This window comes from Malus sylvestris, chromosome 15 (assembly GCF_916048215.2).
Source record: "Malus sylvestris chromosome 15, drMalSylv7.2, whole genome shotgun sequence".
In the NCBI taxonomy this organism is placed as follows: Eukaryota; Viridiplantae; Streptophyta; class Magnoliopsida; order Rosales; family Rosaceae; genus Malus; species Malus sylvestris.
This window is the reverse complement of record NC_062274.1, coordinates 33,828,788-33,840,548: the sequence shown is the minus strand read 5'-3', so window position 1 is coordinate 33,840,548 and position 11,761 is coordinate 33,828,788. Positions and strand designations below refer to the sequence as shown.

Sequence of the window (11,761 nt, the reverse complement as noted above, 5' to 3'; positions counted from 1 at the left end):
AGGGATAAAAATGTTAAATTAAATTTACACATCAAATGATATGTTAGCAATAAGAAATAAACACGTTAATCAACGTTTAAGTAATTATCTAATCATCAACAATCACATCATTTGGTTTTCAAATTTGATTTAATTTTTTTTGTTTTCCCAGTATTATTCTACTCATTAAAAAGCCAAATGATAAGAGAATGCAGACATAGACTAGCCAAGTTTGTTATATATTCATTCTCTTTCTTTGTTCTTAGGTTAATAAGGTTAAAATTGTCCTTGCATGGTGGGGTAAATAAGTTATTTAATATTAAATTTTAATATAGATGATGCATTCAACATTTTGTAGGGTGTTAATATAAAAAACCTTGTTCTTATTGTACTCTGTTTTTGCCTACAAATTTGAACCTCTTTTTCTGTAGTTTACATGAATTCAATATAGAACATGTAATGTAAAATAAAATAATAAAAAAGGGCAAAGAGAGTGCGTCAGGTAGAGTTGACCCAAACTTTTAAGTCAAGTTGGAAAGAAAGGAAAGCAGAACCGGTGGTGGTTTTCATCAACTGCATAACCAGGTAGGTCTGAGTTGCTAGTTTTTACTTGGAGATTCCACATTACAAGGGGCGTTCAAAACCCTAATATATACATTTCAATGCAAATGGGATCGTTTACCCAATCGGGAATGTTTCTAGCTTAGCTGGTTTTGTAGGGGCCGAGTGTGCAATGATGTCCCAAAAATTCAAGTCCATTTAAGGAAATTGAAACTTATAAGGAAGTTAAAACAGCTCCAAACAAATACAATACCAAATTACAAATCCATGGGTCGTCTAGACTGCCATGGTTTAGCACACGTGGCAGCAGCCCACGTGGTCTCAACTATTAGCTGGCTGTTACGTTGATGGCTGAAGACGGCGCCACTGGAAAAACAGGAGTATTCTACGTAATACGTGCCCCCCCCGGGTGCAAATACACTTATAGAGAGAGAGAGAGAGAGAGAGAGAGAGAGAGAGAGAGAGAGATGGAGAAGGGGTGGAGGAGACGGTGGGGACCGGCTGGTGGGGTGGTGAAGTGGTGGTGGCGGTGGCTACACATTGGGATATCAACGGATTGTTGGTCCTACCATCTTTTGGGTTAGGGTCCTCACGCCTCGGATGTGGGCCCCAGAATAAGGAGTATTTTTTGGAGGCAATGGGTCTTGGTTTGGAACCATCCGGTTACTGCAACTATAAATATACCACTCAGGGTTATGTCTCTCTCACATCCATACATACACTCTTACACAGACAGAAGACGCGCGCACTCTCTCTCTCTCTCTCTCTCTCTCTCTCTCTCTCTGAAGAACTCTGGCTTTGCTTTCTCTCTCTCTCTGAAGAACTCTGGCTTTGCTTTCTTTCTTTATATTAAGCAAGCACTCTGTTTCTTCTCCTCTGTTCTTCGGCAACACCGCCAAATCTTTATATTCTCACTCCTCAAATCCTTTTTTTTCAAGGTCTTGCTTCAAGAATTCATTAATTTTTTTGAATGGGTTCGTTTTAAGTTTTGATTTGGTAATCATATTAGACATCAAATACCACCTCACCATTTCTAACTGACACATGTTTTTTGGGTTGTTTGAGTAGATATGACGAAGCAGAATGTGGTAGTTTCCCAGCCCGATGCCGAAATCATGAACATGGCGATATCGGTGGCTGTGGCCAACTCTTCCATTTTCACGGCGGTGGCCGAAAAGCCTCCAGTGGGACCTCCAGGGTACATCTCCATTTCTCGAAGGAGGTTCGTGAACTTGAAGAACCTTGACAGTTTCAATGGAGCTGAAAGAATTAACTCTTGGGTGGACTCAATGAGAGCTTCCTCTCCCACCCATATAAAGTCCTCATCTTTTCTGAAAGAAGATTGGATTGTGAGTTCCATTTTGCAAAATTTGTCTTCTTTACCAGGTCAAGATCAAATTAATAGAAAATATTAGGTTCTAATTTTGTAATATTGGTAAAATACAAAAACAGCGTCAGCACCCATCGGCCTTGGACATGTTTGAGCAGATTATCGATGCTTCAAAAGGGAAGCAAATAGTCATGTTTTTGGACTACGACGGCACACTGTCACCCATAGTTGAAGACCCAGATCGAGCTTTCATGTCTGATGCAGTAAGTGTATATATATACATATATATAATATATATATATATATATATGTGTATGTATCATCTTTCAGTCTTATCCTTCTTTTCTTTCTTGTTTTCTATCCGGTCCATGTTTCTTAACTTTTGTGTAAAAAACACAGATGAGAAAGACAGTGAAGAAAGTTGCTAGATCTTTTCCCACAGCCATAGTGAGTGGAAGATGCAGAGATAAGGTATTACATGTATTTTCAAGCTCCTTTTAGTCACTACTTACATATCTTTTACTGCATTTTTTAAATAATTTTTTTTCTTCCAGTTTTACTTGATTAACTGTATATTTTGTTTCTGGAAATTGTGAACTGTAGGTCTACAAATTTGTAAGATTGGCAGAGCTGTACTATGCTGGTAGCCATGGCATGGACATTAAAGGTCCAGCAAAAGGCTCCAAATACATGAAAGTGAGTGTGTGCTTGTACTGTATTATCAGTGTCACCCTCATCTCCTTCCCACTAAAAAGAAATAAAAGATAACAATTATCACTATTACAATCTTTTATTCAAATTTTTTTTATAAATATTTTATTTATTTTTAATTACTCTTTAGGGTAGTCAAGGTATTCTTTGCCAACCAGCAAGTGAGTTTCTTCCAATGATAGATGAGGTTTACAAATTGCTTGTTGACAAGACCAAATCAACTCCTGGAGCCCAAGTGGAGAACAACAAGTTCTGTCTCTCTGTGCACTTTCGATGTGTTGATGAAAAGGTATTCACTTGATTATAACAACTGGTTCATGAGAAATATATATTGATTTATTTCAATTCACTTTATTAATATATTTAACACATGACGTTACAGAAATGGAACGAACTGTCGTTGCAAGTTAGGTCAGTTCTGAAGGAGTACCCAATGCTCAGACTTACCCAAGGAAGAAAGGTACGTTTATGTTGTGACATCTACTTGCCATCCAGACAATTGAATCTTGAAGTTTCGTTTTGGTTTATTAATTTAACTTCTTTTTTTTTTCTTGTTGGTCAATTTAGTAATATATGTGGTGTAAGTGGGATTTGTATCTTACTTTGAATATTGCTACTTGTCTAATGCAGGTCTTAGAAATCCGTCCTACCATCAAATGGGACAAAGGGAAGGCTCTTGAATTTCTACTAGAGTCACTCGGTGAGTATATTTGCATTGGACTGTATTCTAAATTTTTTTATACTACTCAACTTTGCATCGGTAGTTGGAATATTTGCAGTCCTAAAAGAAAACTACACCTCTCATTATTTTATTTTCTAACAGTTATATTGTTAAAAAATTAATATTAGAATCATGTGCGATGCTTTTTCTCTTCTCATCGACAAATTAATTGAGGTAGCAATTATCTTTGAATATGTAGGATATGCCAAATGCACCGATGTATTTCCTGTATATATTGGAGATGATCGAACGGATGAGGATGCATTCAAGGTATTAAGAGAAAGAGGACAAGGTTTTGGCATTCTCGTCTCAAAAATTCCCAAGGAAACCAACGCCACTTATTCTTTACAAGAACCAGCTGAGGTGAGTGACCACTGTATTGTTGTACTTATGTATATCTTCATTTGATTTCATTGGTATGTTTGTTTTTTTTTTTTTTTTTTCCTTCATGTTTTTGGGTTATTCTTATTTTTATGAATTTAGCATATATATTTTGGCTTTAGAGTTAACTTTATTTGTTAATTATTTTGCAAAGGTTATGGACTTTCTTCAGAGATTGGTTGAGTGGAAACAAAAATCAGTACGATCCCATGCTATGCTGTAAAAGAGTTTGAAGATATAAATATATTCGAATGCACCCTTCCAAGAATTGTCCAAGGGGGTGGTTAATTTAGTCAGATAATGTAATTTTTTTTTGAGGTTAAGTTTGGAAAAGCTCAAGAAAAAGAAAAAGAATTGTAACTTTTCTTGGCTTCAATTCCTTGTACATTTTGTGACTATCCTGTACAAGGAATATATATATGTAATCTGGCAAGTTTGTAAATGGAATTATCTTATTTCTCTCTCTATCCAAAGTTAATTTATCTCTCTTTATTGTGACAAAACAAATCATAAAGACGTGCCTAATCCTATCGAAAAAAATCTTTCATTATCTGTTTGATCTTTTAATGTTATGTGATTCGACTAAGCAGCCGTTCTGTTAACAAACTAGCAGAGTCCTTAGAGTTATTACCTAAGGTTGTGAGATAATATAGGTAATTGTCCAAGTAGGATACATATTGGTCACTTCCTTCAATATAACCAGAAAAAAAAAAAAAAAAAAAAAAAACCCAACACAACACACATAAATTACACTTTTTTTTGCTATCTATTGAAGCTTACGTGAAGGAAGTTGACATTTAACTTCAAAGTTAAGTGGAAATAGTGAAAGTAGCTTACCTATTCATAAATTCATGGAAGGTATCTTGTGACAAGTTCCGTTATGTGTGGTGACACTCAATCGAAAAACATACTTAACATATATCAATCGGTTTCCATTCATGAACTAACATGCTCAAATACCATGAAGCCATAAAAAATATCAATGTCCCACCCTAAAGTTAATTAACAATAAAAGAGTAACTCAACTCCTTACATGCTCAATATCCCATGCAAGACAACACTTTAGATCCGCACAACAAGAAACAACGTACAAATAAATAAGTATTGATTGTGTACATTATTTAAATCGTGCAATGTTATTTAAATCTCACAAGAATAAGCCGCCTAACTTGTAACTTGTAAGAAAGATTAGGTGCTTTATTGCTTTGAGATTTTTTTCGAGGTCCATTGACTATGCAAAATAGGGAAAACTGCAGTCTCGGTTGTGATTTTGGTGCTTGTATCTACCTTTATATATAAACGTAAATTGCTTTGAGATTTAGTGTTTAGAGTTCGATTTGAAAATATAATTAAATGTAAATATAACATGATATTATAATTGACATAAGTCCTTTAAGAAAGCTAGAAGAACACTAAAAATGCTGCAAACAATAAATTAAATGAAAGATAACATGATATATGTTCCATAAGTCGGCATTTTGGCACTAATGCACTTTTTGGGCTAATTTCTGCATCAAGTATAAATAAGCATATTAATTCCCACTGGATAAACACTGATATATCTTGCATGCAAAAGAAAACCAGCAAAGAACATGCAAGTCTCTAAAGGGACATGGATTAGATTTTAGCCTTAATTACCCGATGAAGTATCCATCATTTGAGGATAAGATTACACACGAACGCCATATTAGTGATTGGACCATTGAAGAGATTCAGGTAGTGTGAGGGCCCTCATTAACTAAGACCCAAGATTCTTCTTTGCCTTTAATCGCATGTACATGTCATTGCTGAGTCAAAAAGATTCATTAACTAGCTAGATAGATATTCTGGTTTGTTTGTATTTTTTGTTTTGTTTTATAATCAAAGTGTTATATATTAATATTTTTTTTTTTACAAGATGCCATACAGTGATATTTCAGTAAACACTATTGCTTCAAGAAAAAATAACCAAGAAATTGATTTGAAGTGAATATGCTCAAATAAATAACTTAAGCAAACCCTTACAAGTAGGGATGGCAATGGGGCAGATTGGGTTCAGATGTGCTATCCTCCTAACCGAATCTGTTTGTTTTCCCTGTACCCGAAACCGTAAAAAACCCGAACGAGTATTCCCCGTAACTGGACCCGTTGGGTAACGGATTCCCATTTTATGAATTTATGATATTTTCATTCTTATGAAAAATGAAGCAAGTTTACAACTAGGGCTGGAAAAAAATCCCAAAAATCCCAAACCGAAATTCCCCAAAATTTCGGTACCCAATACCGAACCAATCCCGAAATTTCGGTACGGGAATCGGTCTCAAGTTTTTGGGATTTCGGTATTCCCAAACCGAACCGAAAAAAAAATATATATTATTTAATTTTTAAATATATATTTAGATCGATAGAGTCCATAGAAAATGAAGGCTTCAATAGTTGCACATATTTCTGTATGAATGATTTAAATCGACAGAGTCTTGCAATTGTAGCATCTACATTTGAATCCAGATTGGCAAAGTCTTGCAATTGTAGCATCTACATTTAAATTGACATAACTTGCAATTGGCACATATTGCAACAGGCTTCTTAGCAGATTGCAACCCAAAAGTGTTAAAAGGTTCAATTTTAGCCCAAAAACATAATATTTTAGTCCAAAAGCCCAAAAGCCCAAAAACCCAAAATCATTTCGGGATTCCCGATTTGTCCCAAAATCCCGAAACTATTTCGGGATTCCCAAAAATTTGGTTTGGGATCGGTATTGAAATTGGGATTCCCGAAATTTTTGGTTTGGGAATCGGGACAAGGGTTTCGGTATGGGATCCCATACCGAACCACCCCTAATTACAACACACTTGCTAAAATTTAACTGATTAAACAGTGATTCTTAAACAAACAAAATGGACAATATAAGGATCATATCCAAAACATCAACCACTTTCAAATTGAAATCTTAAAAGCATAACAACAATACTTAGATGTTCTAGAAAATTTGATCATAATTCAATATACTCTAGCAAAAAACAAGAAATTCAGGAGCGAAAAAGAAAAGAAATCCAAAATGCTCCATCTAATGCCTTGCCCACATAACTTAATAACAACCAATATTTTTCTTGTGTCCACAAAACAAGCAGCCATAATTCATGATGTTCCAGTTCCTCCCTCATGACCATCTTCACATAACCCCTTCAATGAAAACAATGAAAAAGAAATAAGCATGATTTAAAAAATATTCAATTACAAAAATTTAATATGCATAATTCAATGTATGTACAATTTGGTGTAAATAACTATGAAAAAATAAATAAGTCAATGTATGTAACTATTCAGTAACAAAAATATAATATGCATGATTACCAATACTTACCTCATCCACATCCATATCCTCAAAGTTTGAGCAGCAGCTACTATGTTCATCAGAAGATGAAGCTGTTTATAAAAGAGCAAACTTACATTAGTTTGTAAATTGAAAGTATATTAATAAAGTAGATTTAGTACATAAGAGCAAAAAATATAATACAACGCAGATAATATTAAGAGTTTGAGTACCTTTAATTTCACTCCATAACCAATCTTGAGCACATATTAAAGCTTCTAACGTCTTCCGATGAAGTCTATTATGATGGGGACTTACAAACCTCCCACCAATACTAAAAGTCGACTCAGAAGCAACTGTAGACACTGGAATAGCCAAAATATCTTTGGCCAAAGAGCTTAAGATTGGATTCTTAGTCACATTTGATTTCCACACAAAATGTCTAAGTTAGATGTTCAGGCAAAGCAGTCTCATCCAAATAGTGATCAAGTTTTTACTTCACATTATCTGTGGTCATCGTACTAGACACAAAGCGATCATAATTTTCCATTAAAGGATCATTATCTTCAAATTCAAACAAATTCAAGTGTGATGAAGAAGCAAATGATGTTTGAGACCCCATGTTGGAATTGTGATTGGACCCATAATCTTTCACCAACTCATAACGAATGTTGCGAATTTTCTCAATTTCACTTGAAGCACTTCTTCCATAGATAAGAGGAAAAAAATATTCAATCAACTTCATCTTAAATCTGGTATCCAAAACAATTGTTATAGCCATTACTTCATTAATTACACTCTAATACTTATCAAACTTCTCAATCATGTTCACTGCCATATGTTTTATTTCATCATATGGAGAGTTAAGCCACCGAGACAATGAAATTCTAATCTCACAGATTTTTGGAAAATAAAGATTGGCAGTGGGGTATTTAGTTCCATAGAACAACTCTAAGATATTATAAAACAATTTCATCTTCTCACAAGTCTCTTTTCCCATCAACCAATCTTTCTCCTCAAGCAAACACTTATATTGTGATTCTCGTTGTTTTAAAAGATAAAAAACATCCTTGTAGATCAAGGCAATTTGATTCATAAAAAACGTGGAATTCCACCGAGTCTTACAATCAAGCACCAACTTCTTTGTGCTTGGAATTTTCAATTGACGTGCTGCCTTTTCAAACTTTTCCTTTCTCTTTTGTGTTGCTAACCAATAAGAAACACTATCACGAATTTTCTCAACACTGCTACCAATCACTTTCAAGCCATCCTTAACAATCAAATTTAATATATGAGAACAACAACGCATATGAAAATTTCTTCCAGCTAGCAAAAGTGAACTAGTAGAAAGCTTTTCAAACATCTTTTTCGATCATGGAATCATTCGTAGTACAATTATCAACAGTTAAGGTAGAAAGCTTATGATTAAGGTTCCAATCTAGCAAACAACCCATCAAAGCATCTGAAAATGTCTCAGTGGTATAGGGACAAGGTACATAGATAAACCTGAAGAAAAAATTACAAGAAAAATAATTACTAAAAAGAATCCAATCAAGTTTTATACCATCTACCTTTTAGACTCGCAATCACAATTTGAAAAACACCTTATGAAACTACCAATCTTGACATGGGAACCCCTCTAAAATATGGTACAACAATGATCACCATCTTAGTAAATTGGCTAGGTTGTTTAGTTGTTTTAGATTAGGTGTTGGTACCTTGGGCAAGGATGATGCAAAAGATATGAAATATTTTTTTCTTCAAACTTTGGACATATTTTTTTATTAGATACTTCGTACTATATCTACCTATAATTTATGCTTTTATGTTTTCGGAATCAAAAGTCTAAGTTTCAGTTTTTTGTCTCTGAACAATCCTAAAATTACAAGATAAGTGAGCAAGATAATAATATAAAATATAATAACCTTATAATTCGGCTCTGCAACAACCAAGAATCATCAATAAAATGTGTTGTAATCACTACGTATCCCCTTTTCTAGTTATTTGCAGTCCACATATCAGTAGTTATAACAACTTTGCCTTTTATCTTGTCCAACAATTGCATTGTTTTGGACCTCTCATAATCAAAAATTTTAAAAATATCAATCTTGATTGTGTTTCTTGACACCAACTTGAATAGCAGTTGAACAGTACTCATGAACCTTCGGAATCCAAATGCTCCACCATGGAAGGAGGGTATTCATGTAATATTATCAATATAGCAAGCTCTTTCCTTGCAGGTTCTTGATCAAATGCATAGAGCTTTACTTTTCCATCTCCTCTATTTTGTGTCAATGTTTGCTTCAATCTGTTTTGTTTCTGATACACACATACCTTTAAATGATTTTGCAAATGGCTGGTGTTGTTTACGGTTTCCCCACCAAGTTTCTTTTTACAATACATGCATATTGCCATTAATTTTCCATCAATAAGTTGTTTGATGAAATGTTTCCGTACCTCACTTTGGAGATTCAATGTATTACATTCACCTCCAAGTTCCTCAACCCTTTCCTCAGCATCTTCCTCACCCTCACATTCTAAATCTTGTTGACTATTGACCACATTTGGAGTTGGTATATTTGGGGCTGAGTAGTGTGATTTGGTATTTCTTGGATCTGAACGCTTGGATTTGGTTGAGATTCTTGATTAGAATCAATTGGATCAGATTGTTGTGAACAAAATTTCCTTTTAGTCATAATGGATTGCTCCAAACAAAATTAAAAGAATAAAAATTAACAACAAACTAATTAATTAAACAAGAAAGAACCAAATAATTAAACAAGTACACAAGTGTTTAGATACTTTAACAAGTACACAAATATTAGGAATGCCATGACTTTCAGAGTACCTGATCCAAGCAAGAAGGCTTGAAGCAATATCTGCTGCTGCTAATTTGTAAGAGAAAACAAATAGGTTGTTCTTCCCAAAATTGAAGTATTGAACCATCTTTTCTGACCTTTAAGTTCTTCCAAATTCCATGATTGATTGAAAGCATTAAAAATTTTGGAATAAAGTTAGAGACCTTTGAAGTTTGGACGCTTAAGACCCTTGGAGTCTCCCAGAATCCCTCAATTGATAGAGTATTAAAGTTGCTAGAGAAAAAGAAATAGGGATTTCATCCTTTTATAAAAAAATATAAATAATAAATATTTATATTTTTTTATTAAAGAATGAAAATGGGGTGGGTTCAGGTACGGGTTCAGAGCAGATACCCTTACAACCATAACTGAACTCGAAACCGAACAATTTACCCAACATTACCCATAACCGTTAAAAACCCGAAATTTTTGGTTCGGTTACCTGCGGGGATCGGGTTTGACGGATTAAATTGCTATCGCTACTTACATGGCTACCACAAATGCTACCTACATACATCTATCACAAAGAGGATAGACACAATAGATTCGTATCGACAACTTCAATCGGTTGTCACCGAATAGCAAGGCCACATAAAGTCATCATCGAGGAGCGAGACCACATGAAGTCATCTTTGGTAGACGAGACCACATACTTATCGCTCAAGTGTGAATACCACATCTAGCCAATGCTATATTGCGACCATATCACTTGCTAGGTGAGACAACAAAATATCCTAACTCATTGCATCGCATGTTAGGGCACTCAAGCCACGGTTACATGCAGCCTATCTATTCTAGTGGAGTCTACCACTACATGAGTAAATGTGAGGTAGCAAAAAAGCCAAAACCAAAACTTAGGGCAGCAGAACCACCACATCGAAATCTACAAACGGCGAATTTGATAGTTCCAATCACCTAAGGCGGCACAAAACGCCAAATCTATTGGATGACATATCTGTTAGGTCCTTTCACCAAATTGGTCATTTGCCATACTTAGGGTCACATGGTAGTAGAGTTCCTATGTTAGACGCCTAATGTGGTGGAATTAACCAATCTCATCACCTAGTGCGGCGTGAACACCATATCCTATTACCCGGTGTGGAGTGTCATCAAATTTGATGTGCAATGTAGTGTGGCGGCCAAATATGGCTGAACAAGGCAATACATCTACAGAAATAGATCAAAGAAAGCATCGGAGCTGTTGAAATGTCCCACATCCACCGTATCAATGACAAAAGAAGAGTTTAAATACTCTAATCCCACTCCAACTAATACCGAGGCCATTTGTGATAAAACCCCACACTTGACGGATTGTATAGGTGGTAGTTACCAAGTTGGAGACAATATTGGTGTTGTTGGAAGTGGGCCTTTGGCCCGTCTCTCTGATAATTCTATTTGGTATCTTAGCCTGGTTTGTCGTAACCCTAACCCATAGAAATTTTTTTTCCACTTCTGTGCGGCACCTGGCTAATCTTGTTCCTGCATTTCTTCTACAGTAATAAGTCAGGTTGTGTTCTAGTAGGAGTGCAACAATACAATTCTTGCTTCTATGGTACGGTGTTGTGCAGTATACTTTGTGTTGTTTTAAACCTATTTTCTGTTAGTCAGAATGACAAGTATGGAAGACAACTCAAGCCTGAAGTTGGAGGGTAGTCCTCGAACACCAACCAACAATTCAGTTTTAAGCCCCGTGGTCATCCAGAATGATGCTTCCATCGTATCAAATATTGTGAAACTCAACGGATCAAACTATCATCTTTGGTCCAAGGTATTAGAGATGCATATCGCTGAACGTGGTAAAAAGGGGTTCGTAACAGGGAGTATCAAGGAACTCGAAGAGGACAGTGTTGCGTATGAAACGTGGAAGACTGGGAATGCAATAGTGAAAAAGTGGTTGATCAATTTTACAGAGCCTACTATTATGGGAA

The 11,761-nt window shown here is 35.2% G+C and overlaps 1 protein-coding gene across 2 annotated transcripts; it reads left to right on the top strand.

The window, feature by feature from the left end:
• Nucleotides 1-1,243: 1,243 nt before the first annotated feature.
• On the top strand, nt 1,244-4,150 carry LOC126604238 (probable trehalose-phosphate phosphatase J). Of its 2 annotated transcripts, XM_050271397.1 has the most exons (11): nt 1,254-1,347; nt 1,381-1,478; nt 1,609-1,889; nt 1,993-2,133; nt 2,270-2,341; nt 2,474-2,566; nt 2,712-2,870; nt 2,964-3,041; nt 3,212-3,281; nt 3,502-3,665; nt 3,838-4,150. In XM_050271397.1, exons 3-11 carry the CDS (start codon nt 1,611-1,613, stop codon nt 3,904-3,906), a joined length of 1,125 nt encoding a protein of 374 aa, XP_050127354.1. In that variant the 5' UTR covers nt 1,254-1,347; nt 1,381-1,478; nt 1,609-1,610; the 3' UTR covers nt 3,907-4,150. The 2 variants fall into 2 exon arrangements, with proteins under 2 accessions (XP_050127353.1, XP_050127354.1); XM_050271396.1 differs by having other exon boundaries at nt 1,244-1,478.
• The last annotated feature ends 7,611 nt before the right edge of the window (nt 4,151-11,761 follow it).